Below are 20095 nucleotides of genomic sequence, written 5' to 3'. Positions count from 1 at the left end.
AAGTTTCTGAAGCAGCTCTCCGCACTGCATCACTAAAGATAGGCGCCTATATTTTTGACAGATAATAATAATAATCGTCTTGCTGTCATCAAAGAAATCAGAAACAGGCGATATCTCTGACTATCATTAATACAAGATATCGTCTACCGGCACAACCCTAAATTGAAGGTTGTGATGACGATTTGTTTCCTTACCATAATGTATTCTCTTGAAAATTCTTTATTGTCATATGTGTGTTGAATGTAAACTCCTATTAGGAATTTAACCATTCAATGTGAATTTATCTAAGAATATTCTTAAATAAGGAAATCTATTCAGTGATTGGTCCAAAAATCCTGTTTGTGGCACAGCGAAGTGTCGTGAATCAACTCTAAGACTGACACTTAAGATTTAGTCCCACACTTCGCTTAAATTACAACCGAGATGCTTGATAACTAACTTTTAAGCGCAGCTTTGAGCCAAGAATGTTTTTAACGCTTAAGTCAATTCTTAGCAGCGTTCTTGAGAGTAATTTTCAGAGGCTTGATAAATACGGGCCCAGATCACACCTGCTCAAAAAAAAAAAAAAGACTACAGGTGAATCAAGAAGTCACAGCGTGTCATGAGCAACATCAACTAAGATTTCATGTCTGTCAATACAAATTCAGCTTCAAGCTGCTCTAAAAAGACAACAGGCTCAGTTCAGTTCTGGGCCCGTATGTATAAAACTTCTCAGAAATGCTCTTAAGAATAGTCTTAAAGGGGTCATCGGATGCCCATTTTCCACAAGTTGATATGATTCTTAGGGTCTTAAAGGGGTCATATGATGCTGCTAAAAAGAACATTATTTTGTGTATTTGGTGTAATGAAATGTGGTTATGCGGTTTAAAGTTCAAAAAACACATATGACCCCTTTAATGAAAAGTCTGTAACATAGTTTGGTTAAAATTTCTCAATGGTAGTGTAAAAAACACCTTTTTTACCCTGTCAAGAACAGCTCTTTTCAGAGCATGCAGATTTGTAGCATTTTCCTTTAAATTTTAATGAGCTCTGCTGACCCCGCCACTCTCTTCCGAGCCGTTCTCTGAGTGACTGTTTACTTTAGCTGAAACTTGCTAATTAGCACATTATTAGGAAAGGCGATTTGCAAAGATTAGTTAAAAAAACCTTACACTCACTTCTGTAGGTGAAGGTGGATCACGAATGATTTGCGAGAACATAGACGCATTTATGTAGATCTGGGGCGCATGCCCTTCAGAAACAAATGTAATCCACTGCGAGTTCAGCGGCTCAGATGTCGGGAGTACATGACGACTGCTATGTTCATTATTACATCCAACAACAGAAGACCTCAATCACTTAGGAGTCATTCTTGTCTACATCTGCTCCGGCGGTGAAACAATGGCCGACTGTTTACAGCTCACTCAGGGCAGAGCTAAGGTAAGACACCAGTCCAGTCTGTGCTGAAACGCTACCGTCAATCAAACTATCGTGGGAGGGGCCTGTTTTTGTGACATCACACAGACAGGCATCTGAGACCGGCTCGATTTAAGAAAGGGGTAAAGATTTGAACAGATTAAAAAAAACCACTGGGTGGATTTTTATCATTTTAGGGTGGTTGTGTACACACACTGCCAACACACATTTCAGTTCAAACAACTTGCAAAATTGCATGTAGCATCATATGAGCCCTTTAAGCTTTGACTTAAGTGTCAAAAAATTCAGAGTAAAAACTAGGACTTTTCTAAGAGTAGGAGCCTTTTATAAAGAAGCTAAAAGCAACTTTCAGTAAAGTCTAAGACTGATTCTTATGTGTTGACTGAGGTGACACTTAAGTGTTGTGAACTATGGACTACAATGATGTCAACACAAAATGGCCGACCTCAACCTCTGAATCAGCCAATAAGGAGGCTGCACAATCATTTTATGTAACTACAATAAAACCATTTAATTAAGACACAAATATTTTAATAATTAAATGATAAAAATTATCACAAATTATTACTAATGCTTCGTTTTCTATTGGTATGTCTCCTCGTTTACAGTTAGAGCAATGATGTGAACATGAGTTCAATCAATGGCTCCAGTAACTCCAGGAAAGCCCACAATACTCATAAAAGTGGCTTGTTTTTGCAGCATGGTTTGGCAGTTAGTTGGAAAGTCAATGAACTGTCAAATAGTAGTGGTCAAAAGTGATGTCCGGCCTAGGAAATTTGACATATTCACCCTTGGTTAAAAAAATAAAATAAAAATAATTTGTGATAATAATACAATGAAGCAAGCCAAATTGTGCGGTCATAATTTTGTGCCATGCTGGCATACAAAGAAATTATGAACATGCAAAAACAAGAGGACCAATGAAATGTAAATAACGTATGTTGTAGTCAACGTGCCAATTTAGTGATTTTGCCACTAGATTTAGTGACTTCCTCAAACCTTTAGAGACTTTTTTTCAAAAGCCAAGCAACAAAATCAATTTCTTGGACAAACGTTATCTCCATTCCGAGACTCTCCTATGACGTCATAAAGGCGAGTTTATAAATATAAATATAGATCAGTGAACCCACCTTTATGAGGTCATCTAGCAACATTAAGTGACCAGTTTTAGCTAATTTCAATTGAAAGCAGTTGGCAACACTGGTCAGTGTTTTTTTCCCTTTGTATTTTAACGGTTTAAGTGAAATGTGGGGTCATAAAAAAAAAAACCTCCACACATTACTTTTGGCCACTGTTGTGTTTGGTGGGGTTAGTGCCACAATATGTAAGACCCTGCTTACCGTGTCATCACCGGTGCATTGCTGCATTTTTCCAATTTTCCAGCCAAAAAATGTACTTACTACTTTCATTTCTGCAGTTAGAGCATTGACTTGTAGAGTGGAAGAAGTTATTAAATTTCTTCCTTTGTCAGTTACAAAAACAAATTGGCTATCTTGACAATCAAGTTTGTATCATTTTATCAACTCCATATCATCATGTAACTCTAATATGTCATATCTTTGTTGGAAAGTGTTTGTCTCCTCTTTGCTGCCATCTTGTTACTGCTAACTAGGTTAGGAGACCGCTCCAGCTCTCTAAAATAATTTAGGAGCTGAGACCTAGTCTTAACATTTTATGAATCACTATTATTCTTAAGTCTAGGAATAAGAGTAAAATTACGTCATTCTCTGAATTTTGACACACTTAAGACAAAAATTTTACTCTGAGCGGCTTTATACATACGGCCCCAGGTTTTGTTCTCACACGGTAGTGTCAGCACTGTTGATATTGTTACTGAAAGTTAAACGTCTTATAAAGGCCAGCTAAGCAAGTCACAGGTGACAGCAGCAAGCAAACCGTGCTCCATCAGGTGACAGATACAGAAAACATCCTCTGGAGAAACCATGATATTCTGAACTGAAATCGGTCAATAAACTAAATCAATGAATATACACGGAGTCAGTGTAACAACTGCTCAATGTACCTTGTCTCTGGTGCAGATGTGTTTCTTTCCTCTCACTTCACACACTCGCGCAAATTTGAGGAAGCGCCGGTAGTCGAAGTTGTTCTGAATGCCGAGATGATAGCAATCCCTGTCCAAACAAACATCTTCAGTCAGACGAATGCTGGAAACATCATCATTAGCTCGGTGCAAACTGCATCTCACCTCGCGAAGTAGTCCCACTTATCCACATCGATACCGTTTCTTTTGTTTACTACTATCTTGTACAGGAACGATTTCTCCATCGGCCTGCCCTCATATGGCCACTGCAGGGTTAGAAGAATAATGCCTTGAGTCGATGACAGACATCCATTAACAGACTCAGTAACACACTGCTTGGGAAGCTTTTAGAAAAGAGTAAACCATGCACACAGCCTCCATGGTTTCTAAAGCCAGGACTCGATGAATATAAATAACGGTGGCTTGACCCATCGCTTCAGCAGGCTGGGACTACAGCAGTGTCAGGTTTACTGTGCCGCTGCTTGCATGTCCGTTTTGAAGCTGTACAGTACAGACACATACAGTGTTCCCCAGAACAAAACTCACACAGGTTTGGAAAGGTGTGAGAGTGAGAAAATGACACAAATGAACCATTTGTGTAAAGGCTTTGTTGCCTTATTTGCAATAAAGGTGCTTCACGATGCCATAGAAGAACCTTTTTGTCTAAATCGTTCTATAAAGAACCTTTAACATCTGAAGAACCTTTCTGTTTCACAAAAGGTTCTTTGTGGCGAAAGAAGGTTCTTCAGATTACAAAAACGCAAGAAAGAGATGGTTCTTTAAAGAACCTTTGACTGGATGGCTCTTTGTGGAACCAAAAATGGTTCTTCTATGGCATCGCTTGAAGAACCTTTTGAAGCACCTTTATTTTTAAGAGTGTAGTGCGAGAGTCAATGAAAATGGAAAGGGTGACCTCTGATGGCTAGCAGACAGAAGTTCATGGACCGGATTCGTGACACCTATAAAATGTTTTTCTTAATTGTTCTAGTAATCAAATTAAGGCATAAAACATTAATTTAATTGATCCTAATCATATGAAAATTAAACCCTTTTATTTTTTGGCAAAGTGCTGCACAACAGAGTTTTACTGTTAAAATTAAAAAGAAAACAACAGAGCTGTGACAGAAATGTGATTATTCCTTTAAAAATAAAGTTTTATTAATATTTAGTAGTAGTAGTATTGTTGTTACATTGAGTCTTAAGACTGCAAAATAGTAATATAGCCTTTTTCTGTCAAAGTTTCTTCACATTAAACCAAACTTTTATTTTGACGGGTTGCCGTGAAGAACTTGCAGCTGCTGTGTATGTGATATGACGGTAGTTTTCTCAAATTAAACGGTAAAATGCTAATGAAGTGACTGTCAGAGCAGCTGGAGATGATATTCGAGTGTTTTATCGGCATATAGTGAGACGACAGAGACTGAAAACACCGCGAGCGTCATCAACACTTTAGTAAACTAACAAAACAGTGTGTCAAGCCATCCGCCATTCATTCATTGATGTCAACGATTCGCGGCTTTTGAGAATCAATATCGAATCGACCTCATTTTTAAAAAAGAACTATTAATGAAAAAATAAAAAATTTTGCCCAGCCCTAGTTAATATACTGTTTTAATGGAAATAGTGGGTTGGGAAAGTTATCAAATAACACTGATATTGTATCAAAGTTATAGCCACATTATTTTGACCTGGATTTTTATTTTTATTTTTTTAAACAGCAACATCAAAGCTCTGGAAAAACGAGAGTGTGATGTTGATGTCAAGCGATGATTTGTCGTAACGTACACAAGGCAGCAGCTGATAACAGTGACACACCGATCTGTTCAAGATGGGGTTGTCCAGCGGCCCGATGATCTGCTCCCTAATGAAATTCAGGTCGTCAGGCAGAGTCAGCCCGTGGTGCACCATGACCTCCTCCAGACTGTTGACCTTCACCAGGTGGTCAAACATCTTAACCGAGGCTATCTCGTGCTGCGGGGAACACCAGCAGAAGTCATTACAACATCTGGCTCAAAGCTAACTCCACACAAGGTCAGCTCTTAGATCCCTGAGGATCAAGAACTGTGCACACGACTAGAGGAATGCAGTCAAGCTGCTTAGAAAATGGCCCAATCACATGCATGGTCTTATGCTGCTGACGGTTTTCCCTCACATACCTTCCATTTCTCACCAGGTCGAACTTTAGGGATGAACATGCTATCAAACATGTGAGAAAACGGCCCGTGACCTGAACAAAAGACAAGAGGCTATCAAGGAATGAAGATGCAAACCCATTAAAGCCATTAGCGGTTATAACTTGGGAAATCTGATCCGCCCATTTGAACCTGAAAAAGAACATGAGATAGTGTGAGAAGTCTGTTTGGAAGGAAGGCCGGAAGTCGGTCATCAAATGTCAGAAAGTATCCTGATGATTAACCCCCTGGGGTCGAAGCCTGCACTGGTACGGTCGGTCTCGTATTTTCTTTATAACCGCGAAAAGAAATAAAAATACTCCGTAATTTTTTATCGTACAGATTAGAATAAGGTATCGTTTGAAACTGCAAATGGTCTACTTTTATTTGTGTATAGTCATAATAACAACAAAACAATCTGCTTTTGTAAAATAAAGAAAATAAACAGAGTACGCTCTGTGCCGTCTCGGTCTCTGTCACCTCTCTTCACAGACACGTAAATAAAACAACATGAATCTCCGTGAATACTTGCCTCAAAGACACGAGAAATATATGTATAGAAAGCTTAAAATGTCTACTTTTAAATAAAGTAAGTCACGTCCAAAACAAATATTCCCTGTTAAAGTAATCCGTATGAAACCAACGCGATGTCCAGTTTTCCCATCTGAACTCATCTCTAATGCGATCACGCTCACAAGCCGATCGCGCTTTTCAGATTCTAAACATCCACGTGAGACGCGCGCACATGTAAACGCCCACATCATCCGTAAACAAAGAGTTCATCCCGGCTACTTTTTGTTTGTTTCTGGAAGAAGACGCGCTGAGAGGAATAACCCAGAATTTACCTCAGAGGAAGAACACAACACGATGCGTTGTGCAGCTGGATCCAGTGGAGGATATCATTCTGATGAGTAGCCTAAGATTACTTGCATCTGTTGTTATTGTGTTGTGACATAACATACATATTCTACTAGTACATGACTACATGTATGAAATCAAGCAAAACATTTTGAAATATGTGTCATTTCATTTTCTAAATGTCTCACAACACCAGGATGTTTGCTTCATGTTTTATATACAATATAAAACTGCATGATATAAAAGTAGTGTTAACACTATGAATGTTATTAGAGTCTAGGAACGTTTGGCACAAAGGTTTGTTACTGTGCAAGTCTCAGTGTTCAGATCAGTATGTTCAATCATGTGTCCTTGACCTTCAGTGTGTATATTTTTTTTAAACTGCGTTGTAAATTAAATAGAAATAATCAAAAACCCACATTATTTTACTCTCCTCACACTCTTTCTTACCTGCCTCATTCACATTCATATTGATGGCCCATTATGGGAGGCCCTTTGTCTCTCAGGTGTGAATCACTAAATATTGTTACGGCACAAAGGTGTTTTGTATTTATCCACTAGGTGAAGTGGGGGCTCGCTTGAGATCAAACTGAGAGAGGCTCAGTAGTTTTCGGATGTTGGTAAAATATTTGCTAGGCTGAAGAGGAAAAGATTTCCAGCAGAGTTTTGTCGTATATGACTAGAGGTGAGTGAGAGATTTGCGCTGTAAATGCCAAAAAGTATTAATGAGACGGGTTGGACCGCCAGAGCCATGTGAACTCCCATGATAGGGTGTAGAGCGGTTAACGCTGTTTGTTGTTTTTGTTATGTCGGACACGGGTAGACGGGTTAGCCGCTGAGCTGCATGTGGGCGTACTGAAGACTAGGGGTGAGTTTATTTAGTTGGTTTGTAAATACAGGAAGGCTCTTAATGTTCTTCTGGCATTATGGTGCTATCTGCCTCACTCTAGTCTGTGCTTTCTGTCTATATGCGTCCAAAGTGATTTTTTTGATTATTTGATGTAAAATTTCATAGTTTATGTTATCATTATTATTGATGTTTTTTTTGGGTTTGTATTATTACTTGTGCGTTACAGAGTTCCCCTTTCAGGGGCCTCTGTTTTAAGGGGGGGGGGGGGTTACGGCCCAAGGTTTTTTGTATTTATCCACTAGGTGGAGCTGTTCCGTGATCTGGTCTCCTTCAGAGCGTGAGTCTGAAACAGGTGTGGCGTGTTACCTGTAATTGCATTTGGGATAAACCCTAATGAGTTTGACTGCAGGCGTTCATCCTTTCCTCTTCAGCCCTGAATTGTTTTTCTTTATATCTTATAATTTTGTATTATTATTTGATTAATTTTTTATTAAAAGTTTACATAAACTTTTATTCTTATGTTTGGCCTCCCTTTTTGGCAGTTTTGCTTCACTTAGAGCCAAGTGGTTGTAACAATATTCATTGTCACTCCCTCGCATACGGGCATTCTATCACAAAACATGTCTCACAAAAGTTAAATCAATATATTGTTTCTTGTGACGAGTGAACAGGATGATTTTCACATCATTTTGTAGCAAAAGCTCTAGTCTACCACATCCAGTTCTCAAAAGTCTTGTGGACAAATATTCTGTATGTGTTTTATGGCTTTATTTCAGTGACTTAATAAATTTAGTTTTTCACTAATCACGCATAAACATTGTTTTCTCAAAAACACAAACATGTACTTTCATGCTGCTTACATATTATTGTAGCCTAGTTTGTGCTGAATACGGTGTTATCAGACTTTAGCCATTAATATTTTATGATACTGACAAAAACACCAATGTCAGGGCATGTCAAAACTTCTCCAGGGCCCCAAAACACCCTTAGACCCCAGAGGGTTAAAATGTTCTTTTAAATTAATCATTTCATCATTTGATTGTAACGAGAATGACTCACTTGCGGTGTGGATGTGCTGTGACTCGCAGCTTCTCTTCTCGGATCAGAGATGTGATGCATGTAAATCTGAATGTGTTCTGCTGTAAGGGAGGAAACCTAGTGAAGAAGCCAAGCTCTCTCACGTTTCTGAACACGAGCGTCACTCACCCAAGTCATGGCACAGGCCTGCAATCTGCACACACAGCACATCCTGCTTCGTTATGAGGAGCTCCGGCTGTCTTTCAATGAGAGCCTGGACCAGACAACCAGCCAGATATCCCACCCTGCACCACACAAACACAAACACAAACTGCCCCCTCAACTGACTGCAGGTTACTGAAATACTGCACAGGACTCATTAGGGCCCTATGATTTCCACGAGGAATCCAGTCATTAAAATGGAATTTACAGTATAATGCGGAATGTCACAAAATTTGCCAAATTTGGGATGAATAAATGAAAAGTAGGTCTACACTTAAATCAATACAATACATAATACGTACTAGTGTCTGTTAATATTAAAGGGGTCATATGATGTTGCTAAAAAGAACATTATTTTGTGTATTTGGTGTAATGAAATGTGTTTATGCGGTTTAAGGTTCAAAAAACACATTATTTTCCACATACTGTACATTATTGTTTCTCCTCTATGCCCCACATTTCTGAAACAAGTTGATTTTTACAAAGCTCATCGGTCTGAATAGCAAGGTGTGCTGTGATTGGCCAGCTATCCAGTGCGTTGTGATTGGCCGAATACCTCAAGACGAGACAAAACCAATAAAACCCATTACAAAGGAGGCATTTGTTGCATCCAGTGGGGACATAATTACTGATTATAATGACTTATTCTTTCTTTTTACGCTTCGCGCTGCGTAAACATAAAACCATGTCTGCATTTGTGATTGGAGAAATGACAAACAACAAGTGCTACTATACACTGCCCAAAACTCGCATTTGAATCGTCAGTGGCAAATTCTTTAAATATGAAAACATACTTACAGTCTGTAAGTCAGAACAGCCGGCATTGTAGTCTACTCTCCCAGGATCAGGAAACAGTCCTCCATAAAATGTGCTGCACACATCTGAATATTTGGGTTGAAGTGTTCTGGAACAGTGTTGTAAATACAACTTAACCACTGATTTCTAGTATTGTCCTCTTTTGGAATACCAAACAAAGTACACCCGCTTTCACACCGAAACACAGCGTCACACACAGCGGGCTAGAGTGAGCGGCGCCGGGCGGGCTTGAGAATGGCGCGCCCGGCGGATTCGACAAAGGAGCGTCCGGCAGGCTTGCTGCAACCACATGTGACGACCCCGGGTACACACACACACACACTGAAGCTGTGTTTTCAGCCTCGGCTGTCTCAATATACGAGTACATTAACTAGGGTGGCCATACGTGCCATTTATAATGTGTCCCGTAGTATGTGATTCTGTGTGCAGGCGCTGTGTAAGCCTCTGTGTCCTGGCGCATGCGCACGCACCCGATGGAGTGCTCGAAGCGGTTGTGGGATGCACCGGGGAACACCAGGTAGGCTCCTCCCAGCTGCTTGATGTGGCGCAGCCTTTGGAACTGAGGCGTGTCTATGAAGCGCAGCAGCAGGGGGTGCAGCTCGATGTGGCCGTGGATGGGGTCGTTCAACACCTGCACACAAACACACCAGCTCTGGGAGGTCTGCCGCCAGCATTAGAGACACATGAGCATTCACAGCGTCGCCGTACCTTCATTGACTTATCTGAGACCTGCCAGAGCTTCTGAAGGCAGCGCAGGATCTGCAGGCGTGACCCCAGAGGCCTGAGCGAGCAGATGCAGAGTTAGTGCAATTACAGCTCAACTGCAAACATACACTGGAAAATACACTGTGTTCAGAGAATTTCTGTTTCTTGGTTTTTGTTAATTACTGTAATGAAGTAACACTTACAAAATGCCCATCTTCTCCAGAAGTGCTTCGGTGAGGTGCGGCAGCCCTGGCCCCGTTATGCCATGTTCTGAGAAAAAAATTAATTTTTATTTTTTTTAACTTGATCAAACGTAAATAAGTAAAACAACACTTTTGTTAAAGGCCATGCACCTACTGTGATCGTTAGTTTTCATCATGAAAATTTTCCTGCCACTTTTAAATTTTACTAAAAACCTACTTTTTCGAACTCCTCCCATACCATTGGTCCGATTTTCTCCAAATTTTACTTTTGAAAAAAGTTTTGATTTCAGTATATCTCTTTGGATTTGAGACTTTAGTCTTTGCAACTTTACAGATCTTCTTTATGCACCAAGAGCTTGTAACACTCCAAAGAGAAAGGAAAAATTGAAATCGCATCATATGACCCCTTTAAGCCGCAAAAATACTATTTGAATATGAATCCTGCATTGCATATCTCTGTGTGAATGAATGGTGCAAACATGTGGTTTTGTTTCCTACACACACACACACACACACTGAAGCTGTGTTTTCAGCCTCGGCTGTCTCAATATACGAGTACATTAACTAGGGTGGCCATACGTGCCATTTATAATGTGTCCCGTAGTATGTGATTCTGTGTGCAGGCGCTGTGTAAGCCTCTGTGTCCTGTGCTGTATGTGATTCTGTGTGCAGGCGCTGTATAATGTGCTGTATGTGATTCTGTGTGCAGGCGCTGTATAATGTGCTGTATGTGATTCTGTGTGCAGGCGCTGTATAATGTGCTGTATGTGATTCTGTGTGCAGGCGCTGTATAATGTGCTGTATGTGATTCTGTGTGCAGGCGCTGTATAATGTGCTGTATGTGATTCTGTGTGCAGGCGCTGTATAATGTGCTGTATGTGATTCTGTGTGCAGGCGCTGTGTAAGCCTCTGTGTCCTGTGCTGTATGTGATTCTGTGTGCAGGCGCTGTGTAAGCCTCTGTGTCCTGTGCTGTATGTGATTCTGTGTGCAGGCGCTGTGTAAGCCTCTGTGTCCTGTGCTGTATGTGATTCTGTGTGCAGGCGCAGTGTTAGCCTCTGTGTCCTGTGCTGTATGTGATTCTGTGTGCAGGCGCTGTGTAAGCCTCTGTGTCCTGTGCTGTATGTGATTCTGTGTGCAGGCGCTGTGTAAGCCTCTGTGTCCTGTGCTGTATGTGATTCTGTGTGCAGGCGCTGTGTAAGCCTCTGTGTCCTGTGCTGTATGTGATTCTGTGTGCAGGCGCAGTGTTAGCCTCTGTATCCTGTGCTGTATGTGATTCTGTGTGCAGGCGCTGTGTAAGCCTCTGTGTCCTGTGCTGTATGTGATTCTGTGTGCAGGCGCAGTGTAAGCATCTGTGTCCTTTTTTTTTTCTAAAAACCTACTTTTTCGAACTCCTCCCATACCATTGGTTCGATTATCTCCAAATTTTACTTTTGAAATTTGGAAAAAAGTTTTGATTTCAGTCTTTATTTACTGCATCAGTGAATTGACAAACTCTGTCTGAGGCTGTTTCTCTGCAAAGCTTTGGCATTCTGACACCAAACTTTATGGGCCCTATTTTAACGATCTAAGCACTTGGTCTAAAATGCACGGCGCAGGTGCACTCAGGGTGTGTCCGAATCCACTTTTGCTAGTTTAACAATGGGAAAGGCGGTCGGCGTGCTCAGCGCATGGTCTAAAAGGGTTGTCCCTATTCTCTTAATGAGTAATGGGTGTGTTTTGTGCGAAACGTGCAATAAACCAATCAGAGTCTCATCTCCCATTCCCTTTAAGAGACAGTTGTGCTCGTGCCATGGTGGATTCGCTATTTACACGGCGGAATTTGCAAGCGCAAAGACAGAACGCATCTCCAGAGAGGAAAGAGAGCTGCTCGTGCACAAGCAAATAGGTAGCCTAATTCTGATACATGCAATGACTATCCATTATGACATTTTTATCTTTATGCAGCCTACACAACAATAATCTTTTACATTGTAATCCTTTAGTTTGTAATATTTGGCATGTTTGTGTGCTGCTGCGCATCCCTGTGTGTGTAATAAGCAGAGTGTACACTCTCTGTGTACCCACCTATAGGTGCATATTACTAATGCACTCTTTAAATAACAAAAAAGATGCCTCAAAATAGCAACGCGCCAGCAGTGCTGGTTTTCAGACCAGCACGCCCATGACCGCAAATGCATTTACCTTTTAAACAACATGGTGCAAAATGATAACTGTGTCGGGCTGATACTAGCATAAACAACTCATTTTATTTATGGGTTTTCAACCGTTTTGCTTAAAATCATCTCCAGATGTGTGTAGTAATTTTTGTAGTTGATGCTTCATGCCTCATTTAGCTTCTCTATTCTACCTCTGTTATTTAATAATAATAATAATAATAATAATAATAATAGGCATTTACCATGACAATGCAGCATGCCTACCATCAGCCCATTAGCAGAAAATTGTTATTATTGTTAATATAAATGTTGCAAATAAACAGGAGACCCCGATGCACACAATGGTGTTAAAATACTTGTCTTGATGAGTGTTCATTAAGTGAACAATTATAATGTTGGGCAGAGTATACTTTTCTCTGCGGTAATCAGTGTTGCCAATTTGGAGATTTTGTCGCCAAATTTAGCTACTTTCTCACTGTAGCTGTGACTTTTTTTATTTTTTGCGACAAGGAGCTGTTTTAGCTATATTTAAATAAAACTAGCGATTTTTTGGAGATTTTTTATTTTTTACTTGGCCACACCCTGCCGTAGGCCCGTGACCTCTCACGTTTGCTCTCAATCATGCCAATGAGTGCACAGTCAACACACCAGTACCCCACGCCTGCCATGCCACCACAATTTCATTATAAGCATCAACCAAGTTCAACAATGAACATCTTGTTTTAACCACGGACACAAGTTATACCACAATTCATGCACAGTCATGTCAAGCAGATACTGAGAGAGAGAGACACAGTGCATCATCGTGTCATGTGTGTTGGGATGCAGTATTTTGCACTTACTTTGTAGTAATAAAGTGTGTTGACTGTAATAAGTTTGTATGAATAAATTTTTTTGTTTTTGGAGAATCATAATATCTCTTATCTGTACTAGCAATTATACTACTGAAACTGTCCGCTCCGCGGACGTGTTCCATATATGCGTAGTAAATCGCCTTGAACAATAAACAAACATGTGAACAAAGAATTGCCCAGAGTTATTGCACATCTGGCTGTCTTTATATTGTTTTATCGACGAATTGTACAGGTTCGAGTAGCAACGGGCTTCTTCACACAGCCACAACTGTAGGTAAGTGTGTTGACTGAAATAAGTTTGTATGAATACATTTTTTGTTTTTGGAGAATAATAACATCTCTTATCTGTTGTATTTGAACAGGACAGGGATGCACTTTGGTGACACATGAAACAAATTCCCAACATTATGTCTTTTGTGTCTTTCCATCATTTTCATCATGTTTGATGTGCTTGCAGATCACAAGCATTTCCTAATTTCACGTCAGAATTTTTTGTTATACTTAATCTTTTGTTATTTTTTTTTATATTGTCATCATTTGAAAAGTATATATATATATATATATATATATATATATTCATAATATTGACCACACTTTTTCTTTGTGCTTAGAGATTGTCATGTTTGGATTTACTAATATTACCGCCAGTGTTGCCAAACCCCTCCCTCAGAAAATCTATTTGTTTCACAAAAAGTCGCCAAATATGAAAACAAAGTATATACAGGTAAATTTGGTAAAGGTAAAGGAAAGTAAATATTGTTATATTGTCATCATTTGTAAAGTATATATATATATATATATATATATATATATATATATATATATATATATATATATATTTACTTTCCTTTACCTTTACCAAATTTACCTGTATATACTTTGTTTTCATATTTGGCGACTTTTTGTGAAACAAATAGATTTTCTGAGGGAGGGGTTTGGCAACACTGGTGGTAATATTAGTAAATCCAAACATGACAATCTCTAAGCACAAAGAAAAAGTGTGGTCAATATTATGAATGATAAATCTACACAAATCTTTCCAGAATTTTCTTCCATGAGAGCAGTGCCAAAAACTGAAAGTTTAATTCATTCTATTACACAAAGAACAGCTCAAACCAATATCCTTTCTAAATTTAACAAGAACATGATTTACGGAGTAGTATCTGTGTCAAATTTTAAAGGTTACTTCCTTCACGTTGTCTGGCAATAAATATGTGTTTGGTGAAATCCAGATGGCCTTCCATAATGAACTGTGACAATGGGTCTGATTCACTAAGCATGCGTACGGACGGACAGGGCCGCATTAAAGGGATAGTTCACCCAAAAATGAAAATTCTGTCATCAATTACTCACCCTCATGTCGTTCTAAACCCGTAAGACCTCTGTTCATCTTCGGAACACAAATTAAAATATTTTTTATGCATCCCGAGAGCTCTCTGACCCTCCCATAGACCGCAATGTAATTATCACGATCAAGGTCCAGAAGCGTAGCAAGGAGATCGATAAAATAATCCATGTGACATCAGGGGTTCAACCGTAATTTTACGAAGCTACGAGAATACTTTTTGTGCGCAAAGAAAACTTTATTCAACAAATTGTCGTAGCTTCGTAAAATTACGGTTGAACCCCTGATGTCACATGGATTATTTTACCGATCTCCTTGCTACGTTTCTGGACAGAAATGAAAATTCTGTTGATGTTGTAAACCTGTATGAGATTCCTTCTGCTGTTGAACACAAAAGAATATATTTGAAACAATACTGGTAATCTGACCCCATTCCATATATGAAAAAAATACACTATTGGAGTCAATGGGGACCAGAAACTGGTTATGATCATTTTTCAGAATATCTTCTTTTATGTTGAGGAGGAAAAGGAAATTCATAGAGGTTTAGAACAATTTCAGGATAAGTATATGATGACAGTATCTTCATTTTTGGGCGAACTATCCTTTTAAGATCTCATCATATAATCCAGGATCTCATATAGCCTAACTCTACACATGCTTTATCTTTAACTATTAACATTCATTTAAGACACAAATGACTGTGTTAACGAGGACACTCTCAAAGACGGGCATTTTTTCACATAACTATGTGTATTTGAACGTTTAAAGTGGAAATGAAGCAGTCAGTCAAGTTTACATAATCTGTACATAAATCTACTGTTCCGGATTCATACACATTATTTATTGTTAAGTTTACTATTTAAATGTTTTTTTTGTTAGTTTTTTTCTGTTCTCATGTCAGATGTGTATGTATTAGGGATGTGCGGGTCTAGTCGACTAGTCAACTAAACGGTACAGCTCCTACTAGTTGACACTGAAAACAATAGTCGATTACACAACAGAAAAAAAAAGAAAAAACATACTTTGATTTTAGCATTTAAAGTAATGACCAAGTGGCCAGCGGCAGACAGTGAGCCTATGTTTGATCAATTTAGCCTTCTCAAATCATCACGACTTGACTATAGAAATAAAACGGTTCAAGAATATAACAATGTTTAAACGTTAAACCTAGCTAAATGTGCGCTATATCCAATAGTTTGCGCAGAGAGTGGAAGCTGAAGCGCTTTGCAGGACATGGATGCGCCAGCGCGATCACTTGCATTTTTATTCAGTGGATACCCAACAAACATGAGACTTCGGCCCGACGTGCAGATCATGTCTATATTGCGTCAGTCGGTCCAGGACCGTATCTGTACGTCTAATCGATGTGCAAATCCGGTACGGTATCTGGACGTCTGACTACGACGCCCCTTGGACGTAGAAATGCAGTTCAAAATTTGAACGTCTGTACAACGTGCAGAACAGGTTCAGGAAATCGACGTAAGAACATATAAACTTCTGTTCTATAAACTAAACAACAAATAAACATTCTGATTTAAAAAAAAAATTAAACATCACGTCTATTTTTATGAAACATTTAGGTGTTAAAATAGTGTCATATTTAAATGTTTAAAATGTGACCATTTAGCTTTTTTTATGAGTGGTATGTTTCACTGGAACATTGACAGAAACAGCAGTTTTTATCTATGTGTGATGTAATTAGATCTATTAATTAAATATAATTAATTAATTAAATAGATTTAAAATAAAATAGATTAATTAAATTAAGTTAAATATATTTAAAGAGATAAATAGACCTAAATGTAATAGATAAAAGATTTAACAAATATTTAATAATACTATGTAATATTTATTATATTATTATTTATTACGTATTATTATAATATAATAAAATAAATTAGTTAAAAAAAAAAAGTTATTTGGTCATAGGGCTGGGCGATATGGGCAAAAAAATCTTGCAATCTTAAGGCTAAAAGTAGCTCATAACTCGCCGATTTAGGAGAAAATATTACAAATAATGGGTGTGTCAGTCCTAAATTTAGGACTCCTAAATGTTTGTTCTAAGAGTATTTCACAAAGTGTTTTAGCTCTAAAACTAGCTCCTAAATCTGTGAAAGGTTAGGAGCAGTGAAGAGGACTCTTAAGTCACTAAGACCAAGCCACAAACTATCCTCAAATAGCAGTTATTGCTCTGAATGTAAACATTTTAGAAACATTTGACGATAATGAGCTTTTAAAAAGGTTTATCGCCTTAATCGTGGGGGTATTATGACTGTTGTAGAACTTGTCGGGGACAATTTTCCTTTGATTAGCCTATATCCTTGTTTTCATTAACCAGATGGGCAAGACGTAACGGCTGTTCTTGCGTCCAGTTTGGTTTTCTTTAACATTTGCATAACTTACTATCAGCCACGATTATTCTACTCCGTTAATTAAAAGGCTGTTGATATGCATATTCACTAATTGTTTTCAAGAAGCATACATGTAAGAGGCTGACAATTAGATGAACATATACTTGTTGAATTAGTGACTCTTAGCTTGCATTTTTAAATATTTATTTGAATGTGGCAATTAACATTTTTATTTTTAAACCTTTATTTGAATACAGCAACATAATATTGTGCTCTACAATATTTCTATGAATAAGAGTGCGTTCACGCCATATTGGAATTCCCGTAATTACGAGATTCCAACTTGTAAAAAGCGTTCACGTCCCCGTAGAACTCGTAACTACAACTTGTGAACTGGGAGTTTTCTGAGAGCTACGACTTGTACCACCTGACCACCGCAGGCTCGGTTTAGGCGATGAGTGTTGCCATAGAAAAGCATAATTCCGAGTTTTTTAAATAGAACGTCACGTGCAGTCATCTCGAAATGACGGTAATTACGATATGGCGTGAACGCAGCATTAATCTCTGACAGAGACTATCAGCCAATCCCTGTGTGCATAGTTAGTAAGTATGCTGACATCATCCACAGCAACAAGGTCATGAACTCTTAGTGGTAAGAGAACATGTTTGGTGAATACGTCTCCCCGCCCGTGACCTCTTGCCACTCTATTGGACTGGGATTTGGCCGTGGTTTTGGAAGCGCTCTGCAAACCTCCTTTTGAGGCTTTGGAGGAGGTTCCAGACAAATTCTGTACAATCAAGTCATTCATTATCAAAAACAGTAACATCTGTAAAAATTAACCTAATTTTATATGGTGAAATTTAATTATATTCTGACTGTTTGAGGTTTATTAAAATTAACCATTGGTCTTCCACAGTTAAAGGAAAAGTTCACCCCAAAATGAAAACTGGTGTCATCATTTACCCTTGTGTCGTTCCAAACCCGTGTAAGTTTCTTTCTTATGATGACCTCGAAGAAAGATATAATGAAGAATGCTGGTAATCAGACAGTTGTTGGCCACCATTGACTTCCAGAGTAGGGAGCAGGGCCTAAAATTAACACTCGCCAAGCGCCAAATGCGGGTAAAAATCAGCATTGGCGAGTATATGTAACAGTGTCAGTCGCCAGTTGGCGGGTAAAACTTTTACGAAATATAACAATGCAATGTAGTGGAAACAACAGCCGTTTTTAAAGAGATTCGCTGTTTCTGACGCAAGCGAATAAAATAATATTTTCCGAAGACAAGATCACCGTGGTTAGCTGTTCTGTCATAAGCGACAAGAGCGAATCAAATAATAGGATACAAACGGGCTGATAAGGTCAGAGCAGTGTGATGGCCAGCTTGTCCCAGACACGGTTCTAATAACGTTTACCTGAGAAGTTATTGCTGCTTCATTTCGGAAGATTAACTTTTCCCTTCTTTATTCTTCATAATCCAAGAATGTGGCGACACATGCCTGGGTTACGCCGCAGAAACGGTGCAGTGAAGTATAGTTTGAAAGGTTGCTCGTTTGGCTGTGACACAGACGCTGAGCCGCTTCAGACAGCGCACCAGTAGCGCTTCAACACACGAAAACACACAATTATGTCAAAATACGTGGTTTTGGTGAGTAACTGCTTAAAAGTAGTCTTAAATGAGCTATAAAGTCTTAAATGACCATAAAAAGAATGTGGAGAAGATGTGTGACAGATCCGCGTCATGTGCATCAGGTTTTGAAGAGACAGCGCTGATTTTAAAGTGAAACCTGCTGAAGTCAGTCATTGATGTAAATCAAAGAACGAAAGAAAAAGAGAAATCACTGGACCGCTCTAGTCGCGGATTAACTTTTGTAGCTTGAATAAAGATGAATCTGTATAGTTTATGCATATACAACTTATAGTTTATGTGAAGATTGTTTTAAAATCACTTAATATTTCAGAGCCTATTAAATGTAAAAATGAATGGCTTTCAATTATACTGTAATGTTGAATAGCTATAACTAATAGGGAAAATTGAGGGAAAATGTAGAGACACCAGTAGCACTATTGGTATCAATATTTCATTAATAATATACTACTTAGTAAAAAGATGCCATTTAAACATTTATAATATACTATCTTTATGTTTTAATTATTAATTTGGAGGTTCAGTGTGAAATTGCGACTATAAATGTGATAAATCATGATTAATTACAGGAAAATGTGTGATTAATTATTTTTCTTAATCGATTGACAGACAGCACTAATGTTTCCCATTTCAACTTAATTTCTAATTTTATAGGTCCCCCCCAGAAAGAGATCAGGACGGCCCCCTTCAAATTTTCTGTTTGATAATCCGGCCCTCAAATGAAGCTAATTATATAGCCCTGCTCTAATCTGTTAACATGGATGCGGAAAAAAATACGCACCACATACACACTGCAAACTGAGTATGTGTGAAACAGGTGTAACACGATAACCTGCTCCGTTTGCCGAACAAGAAGCTCAACATTTTTTAGGGACACATATACATATATATATATATATATATATATATGTCCATTCATGCTCGAAAACCCTCCAATGTGGCTGAATTAAAACAATTCTGCAAAGAAGAGTGGGCCAAAAAGTGGGCGCTCCTCCACAGCGATATGAAAGACTCATGGCCAGTTATCGCAAACACTTGATTGCAGTTGTTGCTGCAAAGCGTGGCACAACCAGTTATTAGATTTAGGGGCAATTACTTTTTCACGTAGGGCCAGGCAGATTTGGACAGCTTTTTTCCCTTAATAAAATAAATAATCATTTAAAAACTGCATTTTGTATTTACTTGCATTATCTTTGTGTAATATTACAATTTGTTTGATGATCTGAATCTTTTAAGTGTGACAAATATGCAAAAAAAAAAAAAACAGGAAGGGGGCCAACACTTTTTCACACCACTGTATATATATATATATATATCAATAATTTTTTTTTTTTCTTGTAAGTAAAGTAAAGGACAAATTAAAAACATTGTAAATAGTAGTGTGTTGACTCAGTAGTAATGACTGCCTGTTTTTGCAAAAAGTTTGATGTTTCATGGCGG

At 38.5% G+C, this 20095-nt stretch overlaps 1 protein-coding gene across 1 annotated transcript in view; it reads right to left on the bottom strand.

Moving 5' to 3' along the window:
- Positions 1–10472, bottom strand: part of samhd1 (SAM domain and HD domain 1) — a 30960-nt gene extending 20488 nt beyond the window's left edge. The window contains exons 1-9 of the mRNA XM_016255757.1: positions 10454–10472; positions 10300–10366; positions 10100–10172; positions 9862–10022; positions 8543–8658; positions 5614–5684; positions 5273–5428; positions 3623–3723; positions 3440–3548 (exon numbers count right to left, since the gene is read on the bottom strand). Of these exons, the coding sequence (XP_016111243.1) occupies positions 3440–3548; positions 3623–3723; positions 5273–5428; positions 5614–5684; positions 8543–8658; positions 9862–10022; positions 10100–10172; positions 10300–10366; positions 10454–10472 (873 nt within the window). The remainder of the gene's footprint in view (positions 1–3439; positions 3549–3622; positions 3724–5272; positions 5429–5613; positions 5685–8542; positions 8659–9861; positions 10023–10099; positions 10173–10299; positions 10367–10453) is intronic.
- Between the last annotated feature and the right edge of the window lie 9623 nt (positions 10473–20095).

This window comes from Sinocyclocheilus grahami, unplaced genomic scaffold (assembly GCF_001515645.1).
Source record: "Sinocyclocheilus grahami isolate Dianchi unplaced genomic scaffold, SAMN03320097.WGS_v1.1 scaffold1367.1, whole genome shotgun sequence".
In the NCBI taxonomy this organism is placed as follows: domain Eukaryota; kingdom Metazoa; phylum Chordata; class Actinopteri; order Cypriniformes; family Cyprinidae; genus Sinocyclocheilus; species Sinocyclocheilus grahami.
This window is presented reverse-complemented; position numbering and strand designations above follow the sequence as displayed.